General features: G+C 38.1%; 1 protein-coding gene across 1 annotated transcript; it reads left to right on the top strand.

Annotated features, from left to right (window-relative positions):
• The first annotated feature begins 1740 nt into the window (after positions 1–1740).
• LOC140755363 (xaa-Pro aminopeptidase ApepP) lies at positions 1741–19140 on the top strand. The gene is made up of 18 exons (XM_073090558.1): positions 1741–1784; positions 3511–3590; positions 4061–4182; positions 5191–5362; positions 6546–6652; positions 7139–7274; positions 8239–8334; positions 9363–9439; positions 10797–10931; positions 11704–11775; positions 12374–12451; positions 13710–13840; positions 14511–14663; positions 15402–15531; positions 16723–16900; positions 17475–17566; positions 17893–18006; positions 18946–19140. Exons 1-18 carry the CDS (start codon positions 1741–1743, stop codon positions 19138–19140), a joined length of 2112 nt encoding a protein of 703 aa, XP_072946659.1.
• Positions 19141–19422: the final 282 nt, after the last annotated feature.

The following is a 19422-nucleotide window of genomic DNA, read 5'->3' as shown; positions in this document are numbered from 1 at the left end:
TTCAAACCAGAACACAGCAGCGCTTAACACTGCTGTTATCAGGCAAGAATAAGTGTTATCTATTCAGTCTTTAGTCTAAGGGCACACAGAGCATGTCCAGGGCCCCCGACCTCAGGGCCTCCTCGAAAGGCTAATATATTCGCTTTGACGATGCATATTATATAAGAATTATGATAAATAATTCTTAATTTTGATCTTTAACTAAAATAAAAACTTTATTTTTACGCAGTTTATTTATACAAAAAAAGATAATAATATTCTGTAACGTGATCGGGGTATTTGTGTTTTTAGGGTTCCGTACCCAAAGGGTAATAACGGAACCCTATTACTGAGACTTCGCTGTCTGTCCGTCTGTCACAGAGCTATATCTCCGGAAACGTAATAGATAGACACGTGATTTTTCTACAGAGGATGCATAACGATGACCGCTATAACAACAAATACTAAAAATAAATTAAAGTTGAATATTAAAGGGGATCTCCATACAACAAACCGGTATTTTTCGACATGTTTCGATCTAACTGTTAAACCGTACTAGGGAGACGGTTGAATTTTTTACAATCCGTTTACTTTTAGAACTAACTACTATAATAAATGCAAATAAGAACAATAAAACGTATTTTAATATATTTATTTTAATTTTGTTATACGTTGTTTACGTATCATTCATCATCACCCCAACGCCATCTATTGTTGTTTCCTAAGTATTGTTGAAAATAATAAAATGAATAAAAGTAAAAAATAACAAAAATTTGCTGGTACGGAAGCCTCCATGTGCGAGTTCGACTCGTACTTGGCGAATTATTTTAAATACTTTTCAATGGGGCCCTGTAATCCCGTGGGCCCAGGTGCCCTGATATTCCTTAAGAGGGCCCTGCGCTGGGTGTTATAAAGCAGTTATTTTTAACTTTAAAACAATTTTATTTATAACTAGCTGTGGTTTCACCCGCGTTAAAAAGAAATAACGCGGGTGAAACCGCGGGGCACAGCTAGTTCTAAAATATAAGTAGCCTAAGTTACTCCTTATTACACCAGCTACCTGCCAATAAAAGTCCAGTCAAAATCGGTTCAGCCATTTCAGAGATTAGCCAGAACAAACAGACAGACAAACAGACAAAAATTGTAAAAAATGTTATTTTGGTGTATGTACCGTATGTATTTTCATATGCATGTAGTAAAAAGCGTTTATTTTAATATTAAAAATAGACACTCCAATTTTATTTATATACATAGATTTCAAATGCGCTTGTTATATATTGGCCTTAATCACCATAGTTAGGAATTCGCTTTAAACAAAATTATGAGGAAGACATCCGATCCTGCACTGCCGCCGTGCCGTGGGTACGCTGACTCCACACCACCGCTCCGTTTCCATCGTATAGTCCCGAACGTGGGAATTCACTCTGGGCGCTAACATTGCCCCAGCAAGTCACTTAGGATAGTTAGTTTTAATTTAGGTTAGATTTAATCCAAAACATGTAACATTCTGTTTTGATTAAATACATATACATAAGTAATTCGGTCTTTCTGTATCCTGGCTGCTGCATCCCGACGCATTATATAACTCGCTTGCGATGCGAAATATTTATAACAATTATTATTGATAACATGATAAGTATATCAATAAAGATATATTATGTATGCACAAATTATTGATATCTTAACTAATCTACAATGTATTCAATTTGATAGCAGATTAGAAATAAGCTAGTATTGTATACCTAATATTTAGACGACAAAATGGCTGCCGAAAACAACGTGCCTTTGTTTTTAATAATTCTGGTGTAAGTAATTTATATTTATCCTTTTTCTTGCTTTAGTATGCATGGGACTATGGGTTTAATATCGTAAAAAGTTCGACCACTAACAGTCACCCATCATTCTGTTGAACGATCTCGACCTTGCTTTAATTTGAAGAATTTTATCTACTCAAAGCAGAGGCGATGAAAGATGCAAGATATTTTTGTAAAAACGAACTTTACGTATTTCGCTTGCCAACTTTCTTATCCTACTGCAGAGGGTAATGTTTTTCTAGCGAATGTATATGGTGGTGTAATATAATGTAATGGTGTATATGAGGTGCCCGCGGCTTCGCCCGCATTTTAAAGAAATAATATGACATACATAAAACAGAAAATTTGTACCTGCATTGGAATGACAGTGGTGCCATCTGTCGAAAATTGGTCTTACCAACTCCCAAACCCTCGTGGGCTCTTGGACAACAACTTTGCTAAAGATCATCACTTGATCATAGTTCCCGATTCTATAACTACTTACGAATTAAAAATTAATTAAAAAAACCTTTTCCCACGGACTAAATTGTCAATCTAAACCATTCTCAAGTCCCCTTGAACACACACAACAAATTTTATCAAAATCAGTCCAGTCGTTAAGGAGGAGTTCAGTGACATACACACGCACATAAGAAATATATATATAAAGATGTGTGTCTCATTCTTTGTCATGCTACAGCCCAGACGGCTTGACAGTTTAACATATGAGGTGTCGTTGGGTTTGTGTAAATGAGTGACATACATAGGCTATATTTTTAACTACCTGACCCGGCAAATTTGTGTTGCCATATAAATAAAAAAATGTTAAGGGTGAACAACCCTTATCACTTAGGGGTATGATTTCTATGATTCTTTTTTATAGAATAGCAAATTCTCTCCAATCACCAAGGGTTGACTGGTAGAGAATGCCATTAGGCATTAAGTCTGCCCTGTTGTAATTTAACTTTGTGTTATTTTTACAATAAATAAATAAATAAATAGTTAATACTGTTAACTTTTTTAATTAGGGATGACTGAGAGTGTTATAAACGTAGGAGTAGACAAATATAATCAGAAAGCTTAAAACTGCTAATCCATCGGGAGTTACACGTGTTATTGTGAGTCAACCATAAAAGATAGACATATGCTGTCGTGGGATAAGTTTTATATAATTTTAAGGAGAACATTTCCGTCATACATGATTTCTGTATAACTTTAACCATTAAGGTTGCACACGCGACGGAAGCTTAAAAATTGGAGTAACTTCTCCCGTTTTCCCACCATTTCCCTTCATTGCTCTGCTCCTATTGACTGTAGCGTGATGAAAAGTATACTATAACCAGCTCAGGAGTATGAAAAATAATTGTACCAAGTTTCGTTAAAATCCGTCGAGTAGTTTTCGTTTCTATAACGGTTATATAGACAGACAGACAAACAAAAATTTTACTGATTGCATTTTTGGCATCAGTATCGATCCCTAATCACCCCCTGATAGTTATTTTGGAAATATATTTCATGTACAGAATTGACCTCTCTACAGATTTATTATAAGTATAGAAGAAGATTACTTAGTCGGTTTATGTTTTTTAAAATAATTCGCACTACGTTGATTTTTGCCAGTAACATAGGAAGATTTAAAAGCAGTCAAGGTTTTTGTTTTTATAATAATTAGATTTATGAGAAACAGATTTTTGTGTAAATAAAAAGATTTATAATCCTTATTTTTTTCTTATTCTAGGTTCCTTTCATGGACGGCCAACGGTCACTTACCATCGTATTCTATAGACGAATGGGCGGAACCAAATGCATATGAACCCAGTAAGTATAATTTTGAAGGTAATAGAACTCTATTATTCTACTCCGGCGGCACCACCGCCTCACCTATTTCTGTTATAACAGCAGTGTTAAGCGCTGCTGTGTTCTGGTTTGACCGACGAGCATGCAGTCCACCTGATGGTAAGTGGCTACTGCTGCAGATAGGATCAGATATTCCTACCTGAAGTCGGCCACAGATGCGCCGCTACCCCTGAGGAATAAGCTGGAACACCTCTGAAATCTATGTCTCTCTTACCACACCCTTCAAACCAGAACACAACAGCGCTTAACGCTGTTGTTATAAGGCAGAAATAGGTGTGGCGGTGTTACCGCCGGAGTCGAACCACGAAGGGTTCTACCACCTTCAAATTAATTAATAATAAATAAATAAATTAATTAATATTAAGTTATTCACTATGCAGTGGAATGCATGCTCGTCTGCTACTCCTATTTTATAGAATAATCTTTTACAGGTCCCAGTGAATTCACCAGGTTAACAAAACAACAAGCGCTGGACAGAGTGAGGAGTATGAGAGAAGTCCTTAACGATTATGGAGTAGATGCGTACGTGGCTCCCACTGCTGATGCTCATAATGTAAGATTTTAAACCTTTTTTCTTTATTAACGAGGGGGAACCTTCAATAGGTTCCCGACGACGTGGGAGCGATGTCGTGTTATGTGGGATTTTTACCGCACTAAAACCCTGGTGGCCGTCCTCGACGCTTGTTGGTGAATTCCGGGATCTCCGATGGAACTCGACCGGTGTCCTCCAAGAGCGATGCCCCGATCGGGATCTGCCCTGGGGAGCAGCTCCCACTTTTGCCGCTATTTCAGTTTGACTTTAGTCCAATTTAGTTTAGCAAAATTAGTTTAGTCTAATTTAATTTAGTCTAATTTAGTTAAATTAAGTCTCGTTTTTTAGCCTAATTTAGTTTAGTTTAGTCTAATTGAGTTAAGTTTAATTGAACTTAGTTTACTTTGGTCTAAGTTAGTTTAGTTTAGTCTAATTTAGTTTACTTTAGTCGAGTTTAGTCTTCTTTAGTCTAATTTAGTCAAACTTAGTTTAGCTTATATTGTATTAGCGTGAATGGCTGTCGGGGCTGTCAGGGTCGTCAGGCACCGCGGTGGTCACTGTCAACCACGCACTGGTCTGGACTGACCCGTGTATTGCACACTCCACCTGCAAAGGAACCGCTGTGGGCTTCAAACCAGAACAAAGCGCTGCACTCCTGTTGTAACAGAAAGCGAGGGTTATTCTATTATTCTACTATTCTAAGCTTATGTCGTCCAACTTAGGCTAACCTTTTCGTATAGACTAGCTCAGTTTATTCAACTTTAAGTTTAGTTTTGTTAAGAGTTTATTTTAGCCAAGTCTAATTTAGTTTAGTTAAGTCTCGTTTAGTTTAGTCTACTTTAGTTTAGTTTAGTTTAATTTAGTTTAGTTTAGTTTAATTTAGTTTAATTTAGTCGTGTTTAGTTTAGTATAATTTAGTGTACTTTAGTCGAGTTTAGTCATATTTAGTCTAATTTAGTTTACTTTAGTCGAGTTTAGTCATATTTAGTCTAATTTAGTTCAATTTAGTCAAATTTCGTTTATTCACAGTCTCAATACATAGCCCCGTCAGACGCGCGTCGTGAGTGGCTGTCCGGGCTGTCAGGGTCATCAGGCACCGCGGTGGTCACTGCCACCCACGCGTTGGTCTGGACTGACCCAAGATACTTCACGCAGTTCTACCTCCAAGTGGATACTACTGTATGGAGCCTGATGAGGCAGGGTGAGTGGAATGCCTTGTGTGCGGCTTTAGTTTACACCAACAATACACGAAGAATTGTTTTTTTTTTATAATATAAGAGTAGCAGACGAGCATGCAGTCCACCTGATGGTAAGTGGCTACTGCCGCCCATGGACATCTGTAATCAACCCCAGATAGGATTAGATATTCCTACCTGAGGTCGGCCACAGAAGCGCCGCTACCCCTGAGGACTAAGCTGGAACGCCTCGGAAAAGTCTGTCTCCCTTACCACACCCTTCAAACCGGAACACAGCAGCGCCTAACACTGCTGTTATTAGGTAGAAATAGGTGTGGCGGTGGTGCCGACGGAGTCGAACCACAAAGGGTTCTAACCCTTTATGGTTCGACTTCGGACGCACCCTTACATTTATTTCTGCCTAATAACAGCAGTGTTAAGCGCTGCTGTGTTCTGGTTTGAAGTGTGGTAAGGGAGATATACTTATCCGAGGCGTTCTAACTTAGTCCTCAGGGGGTTCGTCTGTGTGTCCATGGCACCCAAGACACGGAAACTTGTATGGGGCTCTGAGTGCAGAAAGCGACTTGCTTTCTTTGTCACATAGATAAGTATAGATATCTCACCGCCTTGAAGGAAGCCATTAAATGACTTAAACGGCTGACAATGCGTCAGCCATCTAATGGCTGTCATGGTGTAATTTACGCGGAATAATGCCGACTTGCGCAGTTAAGACACGAATTCGACGAAAAAGTGCGAAGTAATATCGTTTCATTCGTAAATTATCTAAAAACTACATTTTTTTAATATTTTTCAAACACGAAAATAATTGACAGTGACATTTGTCAAAAGGTTACATTTTCTTGTTAGGAGCGAGTAATCTTTACTAATCTATGCTTTCTTCATAGATTAGTAAAGATTACTCACTCCTAACAAGAAAATGTACCCAGTTTTGAGAATTGAAACAGTTGCGTAAAAAAATTTTGCCACGTCTCCGTGCTAAAATGTCCATGTTAGGGATTTGAAATTATTATTATAAATTATTTAATTATCATGAAAATTACGCAGTGTTAGTAATTTATTCGTAAATTTTCTCTAAAAATGTTTTTATTTGTCAAGAATTCAAAAAAAGAACTTACTATAATAAGGCGAAGAGGCGGCGAAGTATCTTTACTAATCTATGGCTTTCTTACATAAAAGTTTTTATTGCAGGTACAGATTTGTCAATCCAAGATTGGTTGGCGGCGAACTTACCGTCAGGCAGCGTTGTGGCTATAGACCCTACCACATACACACGGAATATGTGGACTCAGTTAGAGGTAAGCTTCCCGCTACTCGACACTAGATGGCGTTATACCTATCTCACTATGGATTTTTACGCGCGTTATTAACTTGTTTTGTGATCAGTTTATGCAATATTCTTGCCTACCTTCATTCAATTTTGTAAATATATTGGTTGAAGGTAGTAGAACCCTTTGTGGTTCGACTCCGGTGGCACCCGCCACACCTATTTCTGTTCTAACAGCAGTATTGCGCTGCTGTGGTCTGGTTTGAAGTGTGGTAAGGGAGACATACTTTTCCGAGGCGTTTCAGCTTAGTCCTCAGGGATAGCGGCGCATCTGTGGCCGACCTCAGGTAGGAATATTAATCCTATCTGAGGTTGATTACAGATGTGCATGGGTAGCTGTAGCCAATTACCATCAGGTGAACTACTTGTTTGTCTTCTACTCTTATATTAATTAAAAATGCAGTTAAAAAAGCCATTAAGATGCGTTTAAATTAAAAAATGCAATTTTAATTTTCAGACTGCTCTTAATAGAGCCAACGTGACACTCCAGCCCATTTCTGATAACCTGGTGGATGAAGCCAGAAGGAGAATGGGGGATCCGGCCCCAGCAAGGCCCAATGAGCCTCTAATCGCTTTTACTGTGGATTTCCATGGTAAGATTAGATATAAATAACATTTATATTTAAAAGTTACTTTATTATTTGTTAACTAATTATAGTAAATTAAAGCTTAATTATTTAAAAGTAACTTTCAAACTAAAGAGGTGAAAATTAAGAAAGTACTAGATTTGACGTCTGAGCAAAACCTTTGGATGATTGTAGAATTATTTGTGGTTCGACTTCGGCGGTACCACCGTCACACCTGTCTGTTATAACAGCAGTGTTAAGCGCTGCTGTTCTGGTTTGAAGTGTGGTAAGAGACATACTTATCCGAGGCGATCCAGCTTAGTCCTCAGGGGTAGCGGCGCATTTGTTGTCTACCTCAGGTGGGAGTCTAATCCTATCTGGGGTTGATTACAGATGTCCATAGGCCGCAGTAGCCACTTACCATCAGGTGGACTGCATGCTCGGCTGCTACTCCTATATTATAAATATAACTAAAGTAAAGTAAGTAAACCTGTAAAAAATAAACATCACTGTAGTACAATATTTTATAGTGATGCGGAGAAGAATATTTCTAACTGTCCACTACTCGATACGAGGTGGCGCCACTGAAATCACGCTATGGAATTTTTCTCAATATTTCTTATAAAAGATATATTTACAAAAATATAAGCTTAATTTAAAAAAGAAAACAAAATTAAGACATCTTTTATTTACAAATTTTACATCGAAAACAAAATATTCAATAATAATTTATACACAACTAGATAGATATATTGTGATACTTTTCAAATAATACTAGCTGACTCGGCAAACGTTGTGTTGCCATATAAATAAAAAAATGTTAAGGGCGAACAACCCTTATCACTTAGGGGTATGAAAAATAGTAGTAGATTCTCAGACCTACTGAAAATGCATATAAAATTTGGTGAAAATCGGTAAAGCCGTTACGGAGGAGTACGGTAACTAACATTGTGACACGAGAATTTCTTATATAAATTTTATCTTATTTTAGGCAGGATATCTCGGGACAAAATAAATGAATTAACAACAAACATAAATTCAAGAGGAGCCAGCGCTTTGATTTTGACGGCTTTGGACGATATTGCGTGTAAGTATATACAATATAACTAGTGGTGCCCGCGGCTTCGCCCGCATTTTAAAGAAATAATATGACATACATAAAACGGAAAACTTGTACCTGCATTGGAATGACAGTGGTACCATCTGTCGAAAATTGGTCTTACCAACTCCCAAACCCTCGTGGGCTCTTGGACAACAACTTTGCTAAAGATCATCACTTGATCAAATGCATAGTTTCCGATTCTATAACTACTTACGAATTAAAAATTAATAAAAAAAAAACTTTTCCCACGGACTAAATTGTGAATCTAAACCATTCTCAAGTCCCCTTGAACACACACAATAAATTTCATCAAAATCAGTCCAGTCGTTTAGGAGGAGTTCAGTGACATACACACGCACATAAGAAATACATATATAAAGATAGAGACATATTATAAAAAGTCCGATTACTCAAAAATATAGCCCATGTCATCTCACAATTTAGACGAATCCAACGACACCGCATACGAGTATGTTAATCCGTAAAGTCGTTTGTGCTGCAGCGTGACAAAGAATGAGACATACATACATACGCTCGAAAGTATTATTTTACACAGTCGGGTAAATTAAGATTTGTAGTCCGAATCCTTAGAAAGAATTCGAATTAAATATTGAGTTGAGAGGTTCCGTATCATCAAATGTTCATTAGTTTTTCTTTATTTTTAGTATTTGTTATAATAGCAGCTATAGAAGTAAATGTATTGCGAAAATTTGAACTCTCTAAGTATTATGGTTCAAAAGATAAAGCGAAAAATCTTGTAAATTAGCAGTTTCTTGTATGGGGATCCCCGTTATTAAACTTTTTTATTTTTTGGATTTGTTATTATAGCGGCCACCATTATATAAACTCTGTAAAAATCAAGTGTCTATTACGGTTCAGAATAGAGCCCTGTGAGAGACGGACAGACAGCGAAGGCTTTGTAATAGGGTTCCGTTTTTACTCTTTGTGTAGGGAACCCTAAAGGTACATCTTTTGGCATAACTTGTCTAATTCTTTACTATATTTAATTTCAGATACCTTAAATCTACGTGGATCTGATATCCCATTTAATCCGGTGTTCTTCGCTTATCTGATCATCAGGACAGATTTGGTAAATACTTTCAAAAGTGTTTTTTTAATATTCTTACTACAGACCTGTATTTGTTTTTTTAGATACAGTAGGACTACCATGAGTTTACAAAAGTATTACTCGCTAGCGACTGCGTAAAATAAATGTATGAAAAATTGTACAGCGCCTCTGGTGGTTACTCGTAGAACTAAAATCCGTAGTGGCGTAACTCGATACGTAAAAAACCTATCGAAATCAAATCGCTAGCGAATGTCATTATGATCTATTGCCATACAAATTCGGTCCCATGAGTCATTAATTTGACAGACGTTGTCAAGAAATACCGTAACGATAGTAGTTATGTTATTCACTAGCAAACTGACAATAGTTTTCTATTTACCATTTCTATAGTGGCGTTTCTATGCCAACTCATGGTAATGCTACAGGTCTGTGAGTTTTATCTAACTATAAAGCAGACGAGCTTCTTGGTGTGAAGCAGTCACCGTTGTTTATGTACATTGCAACACCAGAGGAATCGCCAATACTCGTAGGAATTGGTTCGACTCCGGCGGCACCACCGCCACACCTATTTCTGCCTAATAACAGCAGTGTTAGGCGCTGCTGTGTTCCGGTTTGAAGGGTGTGGTAAGGGAGACATACTTTTTCGAGACGTTCCAGCTTAGTCCTCAGGGGTAGCGGCGCATCTGTGGCCGACCTCAGGTAGGAATATCTTATCCTATCCTAATCCTGGGGTTGATTACAGATGTCCACGGACGGCAGTAGCCACTTACCATCAGGTGGACTGTATGCTCGTCTGCTACTCCAATATTATATATAAAAAAAGGAAGAAGTTCATTCCACATTTTGCACGTACGCGGCATAAATGATCGGTTTAAAAAACTAAAAACCTCGCTTTTATTGTCAAACTAAACAATAAATAAACAATGGGCCATATAATTAGAATCGTGTATTGTCGTCGGTTCTTGATAATTGATAAAAAAAAATTAAACTCACCGTTCAAAGTGGGTAAAAATCGAGTTCAAAGATTCCATTACATAATCCGCGTCAAACTGCTAGTCCGCTCTGAAGTTGTTTCGCGCACGTGTAGTCAGAGAGCCAATGCGGTGGAACACAACTACAAGCATATACTCCGTAGCAACGTAAGGGCACACTAACTGCGCTGTCTCCGCGGGCGAGAGCGGGCAGCGGGGGGTGCCGGGGGGTCCCGCGCTGTCTTCGTCCCGCTAATATCTACAATTTGCTATTGCAACGCGTCTCGTTTCTGTATTCAGAGCGGACTAGAAGCTTGGCGCGGACTCTACAAACCTACTTACATACATATAGGTCAACCTAATAAAAACGTAGTAAAAATCTAATCTGTGGTTAATATTTGTTTCAGCCCACAAGAAATATAATACTATTCTGGGGTAATGGTGTTTTACCATCAAATATAGTGCAACATTTGGCGTTAGAGGGCACGGAAGTAGACATCAGGCCTTATGTTCAAATATTTGACTATTTGAGGAGTATGACGGTAAGAGTATAAAAGCCCTTTATGGTACTCCGCAGGCACCACTGTCACACCTATTTCTGTCAGTAGTGTAGCGCTGCTGTGTTTTGGTTGAAGTGTGGTATGATACACTTGTATGAGGCGTTCCAATTTAGTGGGTAGCAATGCTGTGGCCGACCTCAGGCCTCAAACCCTATCTGGATTTGATTTCCATGGGCGGCAGTTGCTACTTGCCATCAGGTGGATTGCATAATTGTTTGCCAATCCTGTTCCAAAAATATATAAGAAAACACCTAAATTTAGATCATTTTCGAAACTAAAACTAAAGTCAAGCACTTTTTGCGTTGTATTAATTACAGCGCCATCTATTTTAATATAAAGACAACATTTTAAAAATTTATAATAAAAATAGGTAATAATAGCAGAAATAGGTAAGGCAGTGGTAAGGCCTTCCACAGTTAAGATTTATTAAGGACGAGCTTTTGCCCGCGGCTACGCTCGCGTTACGAAGGAATATTATTATTCAAGAAGATTTATACAAACTTTCATCCCCTATTTTATCCCCTTGGGGATAGAATTGATCAAATTCCTTTCTTAGCGGATACCTACGTCATAACATCTACCTGCATGCCAAATTTCAGCCCGATCCGTCCAGTGGTTTGGGCTGTGCGTTGATAGATCACTATGTCAGTCCTTTGAGTTATATATATTTAGATTTCAGTTACGTTCAGTTTGGATTAGAAATAGATGTAACTTCAATTTAATATCAATTTAGTTAAGTATTTTAATATTTTAGGCAGAACTCGCTGGTAAAACAATATGGCTGCCCCAAGACGCCAGTCATGCAATACATCTAGCTGCCGAGGCGGTAAGTAATGCAATAAAAATGAAAATTCAGTATTTTACTAAGATTTTCCTATTTTTGAATAAGTATAAATAATGGTTTTAAGCCCTAAAATAACTTAAGCTACTCTTAAAGCCTTAGCAGGAAATAATTTGGTTCTTTTTAGAATCATAGATTAGTAAAGACACTTCGCCGCCTTGAAATTGAATGAAGCCACAAACGGCTTATTAGTAAGTTCTTTTTTTGAATTCTTGACAAATAAAAACATTTTTAGAGAAAATTTACGAATAAATAACTAATAATGCGTAATTTATATAATAAATAAATAATTATTTCAAATATTTTAGGGACATTTCAGCACGGAGACGTGGCAAAACTTTTTTACGCAACTATTTCAATTCTCAAAACTGGGTACATTTTCTTGTTAGGAGTGCGTAATCTTTACTAATCTATGTTTGGAATAAGAAATATATATTTTTAGCGTAATAAAATCATCATAAGGAATTATTTTAAGTGTGTTCTGTAAAATTATTTCCCCAGTTCCTCCGATATCAGTTCACAATTTTAATAAATTATGCTTATTGCTGTTAAATATTAATAATAAAATAATTTTGATTTTCAGGGTGGCACTACTAACACTTTGTCAACTCTATCTCCTGTAGCACTGATGAAATGTGTGAAAAATGAAGTAGAGTTAAGGGTAGGTATAGATAGGTTCACGCCAAACCACTAGTCCGCTCTGACGTTGCGCGCAGGTGTAGTCAGAGAGCCAATGGAGTCGAACACAACTACAAGCATATACTCCGTAGCAACAATAAGGGAACGTACCCATACTACATGACTTATTTTTTAATATTTTCCGACCCCTCCCCCCCCCCCCCCTCCAGTGACCACCCGTAGTATATGCTAAGACCCCTCCCCCCCTCCTCAAATTGTTACGTAGTATTGCGAATGTGAATTTTTTGTGAAGCTTTATACAGCCGTTCATACAACGACATTATTGTATACACCTGTAGCACGGTTTCTCGTCGACTTGCTTGCTTGCGAGATTTCTCTCGATTAATTCGACTACGTGACAAAAATCAAAGCCAGCTCCTGTGATTTAGCGTAATATTTTAAAGACCTCCCTCCCCCCTAAATGGGTCACGTAGTATGGGTACGTTCCCTAAGAGCACACTTTGCGTTATGTCCTCGCGGGCGAGAGCGGGCAGCGGAGGGTGCCGGGGGCCCGCACTGTCTTCGTCCCGCTAATATCTACAATTTGCTGTTGCAACGCCACTCGTGTCTATATTCAGAGCGGACTAGCAGTTTGGCGTAGACTCTACACTGCATAAAGATTTTCATTTTAAATGTGGTTAAATGTGGTTAAATGTGGTTCGGCCTGTGAGGCACCACCGCCTCCCCTATCGTGAAGCAGTTCAGCGTGTCGGTATGTGGGTGTGTACTGACTTACATATGAGGAGCGGCTTAGTGCGCACGTGGCACATGTGATCGGCTTCAGGTAGAACCTGCTCTATATGGAGTTGTACAGATGTCCATACGACAGTGACCACTTTATGGTGAACTAAATGTTCGTTTAAAAAAAGCAGTGATAGCCTAATGGTTAAAACTTTGCCTCTCAATTCACTAAGGTTCAAATACCACGTATACTTACATATAATTTTTCAAAGTAATGAGCGTATTAGAAATTAATTATCATTTGATTTAACGGTGAAGGAAAACATGGTAGAAACCTGCACACCAGAGGTCTTTAGAAACGTTCTCAAAGGCGTGTGAAGTCTACCAATACGCACTTGTCCAGCGCGGTGGACTATGGCCTAATCCTTCTCATTCTGAGAGGAGATCCTTACCCAGCAGTGGGACAGTGATGGGTTGAAGATGACATGACGACGAAGACTCGTAGCTTTCAACCTTAAAAAAGTTAATTTACCTGGGTTTGATAGGGTTATTTTCTCCAGGGTTTCAGATCAGCTCATATCAAGGATGGTACAGCGGTTGTCAGGTTCCTACGCTGGGTCCACGAGGAAGTGGCAGCTGGCCACAACGTCACTGAGGTGAACGCGTCAGATAAACTTCAAGAATTGAGAGGGTAAGACTGCTTTTTTTAAACAAATCAAATTAAAATATATTGTGTCAATTACTTTAATTCTTTATAGCAGGGTTCTTTATAATATAAGAGTAGAAGAGGAGCTTGTAGTCCACCTGATGGTAAGTGCCGCCCATGGACATCTGTAATCAACCCCAGATAGGATTCCACGCTTTATTAGGCAGAAATAGGTGTGTCGATGGTTTCGCTGGAGTCGAACCACAGAGAGTTCTAGTAACAGCAGTGTTAAGCGCTGCTGTATTCTGGTTTGAAGGGTGTGGTAAGGGAGACATACTTATCCGAGGCGTTCTAGCTTAGTCCAGGTTATAGGCACATATGTGGCCGATCTCAGCTAAGAATCTAACAGTATCTGGGATTGAAAGTCCATGAGGGGCAAAAGTCACTTACTATCAGGTGGACTGCATGCTCGTCTGATACTCCTATATTATAAAAAAAAGAAAAAAAGAAAATCTTAATACACTCTTCAAACCCAGAAAACAACAGTGTTTAACATTGCTGTTATATTTTATTGCTGTTATTGTATTTTGAAGGTTGTGGTTCGACGCCACATCTATTTCTGCATATATTATAGAAAAAAAACATAAGGAGATTAATTTATGGCTTCAAACATGCTTCAAACGATGTCCTCTCCTACTTATGTTTTTATTTTCAGTGAAGAAAGAGACTTCATGGGCCCATCATTCGCAACGATCGCTGGTGCTGGTGAGAATGGAGCTATCATTCACTATAAGCCATCCAGGGATGGTCCACAGCGAGTTATTACTAAGGATGACATGCTTCTCGTGGACTCTGGTGGACAGTACAAGTAAGTCTACTCGCTACTAGATGGCGTTACGTGTGTAGTGAATGATGTTGTCGGAAAGTTTTACCTACCCGATAAGAGATGGCGCTATAACTAAATAACGAAATCAGTACTCTGAGCAATTTGCATAATATGTCCAAGATATTTTAAGAAAATGAGACCAATGGAGAACTGTGCTGAGATGTGGAACAGGCATGATTGTTTTTTGTTAAGGAACTACTACGTATATTATTAAAAAAAATAATAATCCTTATTAATATTATAGATCCGAAAGTAACTCTGTCTGTCTGTCTGGTTGTCTCTTCTTCACGCCTAAACCACTGATCCGATTTAATGAAATTTTGTACAAAGATAGTGTGAGACCCGAGAAAGGACATAGGATAGTTTTTGTCGCGGAAATCGATGGATGGCGATCTAAGATCGATATTAGTAAGGATTGAGTCGTAAACTATGAATTTGATCAAGTGATGATCATTAGCAAAGTTGAAGGTGCGAATTTTCAGCTTTATGTATGTTATTATTTATATTATTGTCTTTTAAACGCGGGCGAAGCCGCGGGCAAAAACTAGTACTAACAATAATTACAAAATGTGTAAAAAACACGCACACACGCTCTCCTCTGTATATTCTCTTCTATTTACAAAATTACACAGCTCTCTTTATCTTTCTTTCTTTCTTTAACACACACTCTTTCACAAACACACACACTTTACAAAAATACCTGTACACCACCTGTTCCAGAGATGGCACTACAGACATAACAAGAACGAGACACATGGGAACTCCAACGGCGAAGCAAGTACTAGCTTTTACGAGGGTTTTGAAGGGCCAGATTCTGCTGGGCACCGCTGTGTTCCCTAGGGGATCGCCTGTAAGTATAATACGAGAACAGTACCCTGTAGGCTCTAGCAGCTTAAGGGGGCGGGGGGCGGTCCTCCCCGGGCCTCCGATCCTTTAGAATCTATGTCTGGACGCTCAAACACAGTAGCTAAAAAAAAGTTGCCAAACAATCTATACAATGTGTCACGGAATCACAGGCGAATAATTCTATGTCATTTCGTAAAATCAAATAAACTTTTTATACTTTTGGGGACCTCCATTCAACTTTCCTCCCCGGGCCTCTGAAGACCTTAGGCCGCCACTGCCTGTAGGCTCTTATATCACACGTGCCTCAAATCAATCAATCAATGATTTTCATGAAAACTCCCAATAGATGTCGCTAGTGCATACAATGTGATGCAAATGTACAAAGCTTACCAATAGCAGATGATACTAATTCACAGAATTATGCTCAATTGATTTACAAATGCCGTTTTTTCATAATATTAGAATAGCACACGAGCATTCAGTCTACCTGATGGTAAGTGGCTACTATCGCCCATAAACATCTATAATCAACCCCAGATATTATTAGTTTCCTACCTGACAGCGGCCACAGATGCCCCGACACCCTTGAGGACTAAGCTGGAACACCTCGGAAAAGTATGTCTCCCTTACCACACTTCAAACCAGAGCACAGCAGCGTTTAACACTGCTCATATAACAGGAATACACACTCACTGGCACTGCACTCGTAGCAACTGGCATAAAAACGCGAAATACGATTATTGCTTTCAAATTCTGTTTAGACGGACACAATAAATATTCCATGCCAGGCAATTGTCGCCCAAGGCAACGAGCGAGAGGCGCGAATTTTTAGAATGAACAAAATATTTTATATTCCTTCGATAATCTTCGAGGCGAGAAACTCTCTCCGCCTAAATTGGCCTTAACGCTAGGCTTTTACCACCTATGTTTCCTGAAAACTATCAACTTTCGCTAAGCGTTTTAAATAATTTAATTTGTAATACTAATATTATAAAGAGGAAAACTTTGTTTGTTTGATTGATTGTAATGAATAGGCTCAAAAACTACTGGACCGATTTTAAAAATTGTTTTACAATACAAAAGCTACATTATCCACGAGTTACATAGGCTATATTTTATATGAAATATCCCTGATAAATAGATTTTGAGGTGGTACAAAGTATGCCGGGTCAGCTAGTTTGTTATATTTTCGCAGGGAAACGTACTAGAAACTTTAGCGCGCAAATCGCTATGGGATGTGGGTTTGAATTATGCCCATGGCACCGGCCACGGTGTGGGCCATTTCCTCAACGTACATGAGGGTCCTTCAGGAATTCTATCCAGTCCCATGGCCAATGACCCTGGTATTGTACCTGGCATGATCTTCAGTAATGGTAAGTAAATATATATTTATTTTGTGCCAACGGGAGCAATTGAAGTTGTCAGTTGCAATATTTTTAACTTACGACTGGATCAAAGTGATTTTTTGAGTTTTTTTAATTATAATATAGAAGCAGTCCACATTATGTTAAGTAGCTATTGCCACCCATGGATATCGACAATCAACCCCGGTTAAGACCAGATTCCCATCTGAGGTCGACAGGAATGCCTCGGAAAAGTATGTCTTTCTTACCACACAATGTCCAATATCCATAAATAAAGGTAGAATTCTCTATGATTCGACTCCGGAGGCACCACCGCCACACCTATTTCTGTTATAACAGCAGTGTTAAGCGCTGCTGAGTTCTGGTTTGAAGGATGGTAAGGGAAACATACTTTTCCGAGGCATTCCAGTCAATCTCAGAAGTAACGGCGCCTGACCTGAGGTAGGAAATGTTGGAATCTAATCTTGTCTGGGGAAGATCACAGATGTCCATGAGCGGCAGTAGCCACTTACCATCAGGGGGACTGCGTGCTCGTCTGCTACTGCTTTATTGAAAAAAAAAAGAATCAAGTTTTTTTTTCTAGAGCCAGGATTCTATGAAGTCGGGGAATACGGCATCCGTCACGAAGATCTAGTGGAAGTCATAGAGATGAACAACACGGCTAATCACGTTATGGTTAGTTTGACATTTTAGTGTTGCCAATTTCGAAATTTTCCCTTAAAGTGGGTAAAAGTATTTTATTGCATTTTTTTAGGTATATCAGCGATTTTTAGGACATAATGCTTACTTATATATTTTTGTGCGTTAAAGAAAACAAATTAGAGTGAATTTTTAGTTACATATAAATTACTTGTAGTATTTACTTTCAGACGTTTATTTGTTACAAAAACAATTAATGTTTAATAATATTTAGTTAATTACGCTAAAGAAGCATACAATATACGTGGATTTTTTAAAGAAATGCATTTATTTTATTTATGTTCTTATGATTTTTTATACAGGCTGAAGGCTTAGTTGGTAACTTTGATGGAAGAGGAGCAGTGGGCTTCCATTATATATCCTTAGCTCCGCAGCAGACCTCCACTTTGGATATAAGTCTGCTAACTGATTTTGAGGTAAGAATTACATTATTAAAGCTGTTGTAATGTATAGACTTTTTATATGTGCTTTTCGGAAAATCCTAAAAAACCTAGATACTTCAGTTAACTATTTACTCAATAATAATAATAATAATAATAAAAGCCCTCATTTATGTACAGCTACTATAGAACTGTTGCATATAAATTGTTAAAACTGATAACGAATTAGGCTATAGAACCCTTCATGCTTGCAAAATACAGCCAAATACGAGCCTCGCGATGTTTTTCCTTACAGTTTAATAATAATCATGCAATAAATAAATATATATAATAATAAATAAATACGTTTTTTTTTATATAATATAGGAGTAGCAGACGAGCATGCAGTCCACCTGATGGTAAGTAGCTACTGCCACCCATGGACATCTGTAATCAACCCCAGATAGGATTAGATATACCTACCTGAGATCGGCCACAGATGCGCTGCTACCCCTGTGGACTAAGCTGGAATGCCTCGGAAAAGTATGTCTCCCTTACCACACCCTTCAAAACGGAACACAGCAGCGCTTAACACTGATGTTATGAGGCAGAAATAGGTGTGGCGGTGGTGCCGCCGGAGTCGAACCACAAAGGGTTCTACCACCTTTAATTGTAATTGAAGGAAGCCATTAAATGACTTGAATGGCCATTGAATGGCTGACATCTGAAATTTACGAGGAACAATGCCCACATGCGCAGTTAAGATACAAAATCGAAGAAAAAGTGTGAAGAAATATTATTTCATTCGTAAATGATCTAAAAACGACATTTTTCTAATATTTTTTAAACACGAAGATAGATGACAGTGACAACTATCAAAAGGTTACATTTTCATGTTAGGAGCGAGTAATTTATACTAATCTATGTTTTTATCTGTGAGATCCTGAAGTAAGCTATAATTTTTTTGTTAGCTAGCATTTCTTTTTTATTTTCTAGATAAAGTTCCTAAACGACTACCACGCTCGGGTACTGGCAACACTGGGTCCTATTCTTCTAGAACGAAACCTCAAAGAAGATTACGCCTGGCTGGAGAAGGAATGCGCGCCAATTGTCAGAAGCGGGACTATAATAATAACTTCTACGCCAATAATAGCCTTTATTAGCGTTATTGCATTGATTTTTAACATGTAAATTAAATATTTATACAATAAATTATATTTTTATACTCTTTAAAATGTATTTTTTTTTAATTACGTGGATTACAGTTTTGAAGTATTTCGTGTATCATCGCATAAAATAAATGTATACATTAAATCTATGCATTGTTCCCTGGCGAACTATGTATTTAGTTTATCTAATATAAAATAAATTATTTTAATAAAATAATTATATAAACATTTACTCATAGTAGTAACCTCCATATATAAAAAAAAATGTGAGCCGTCACGGGACGCCTGGCAGATGTGAAACATC

This window comes from Epargyreus clarus, unplaced genomic scaffold, assembly GCF_041222505.1.
Source record: "Epargyreus clarus isolate Ecla_fem2 unplaced genomic scaffold, WU_Ecla_fem_2.2 ptg000033l, whole genome shotgun sequence".
NCBI classification, from domain to species: Eukaryota; Metazoa; Arthropoda; class Insecta; order Lepidoptera; family Hesperiidae; genus Epargyreus; species Epargyreus clarus.
This window is presented reverse-complemented; position numbering and strand designations above follow the sequence as displayed.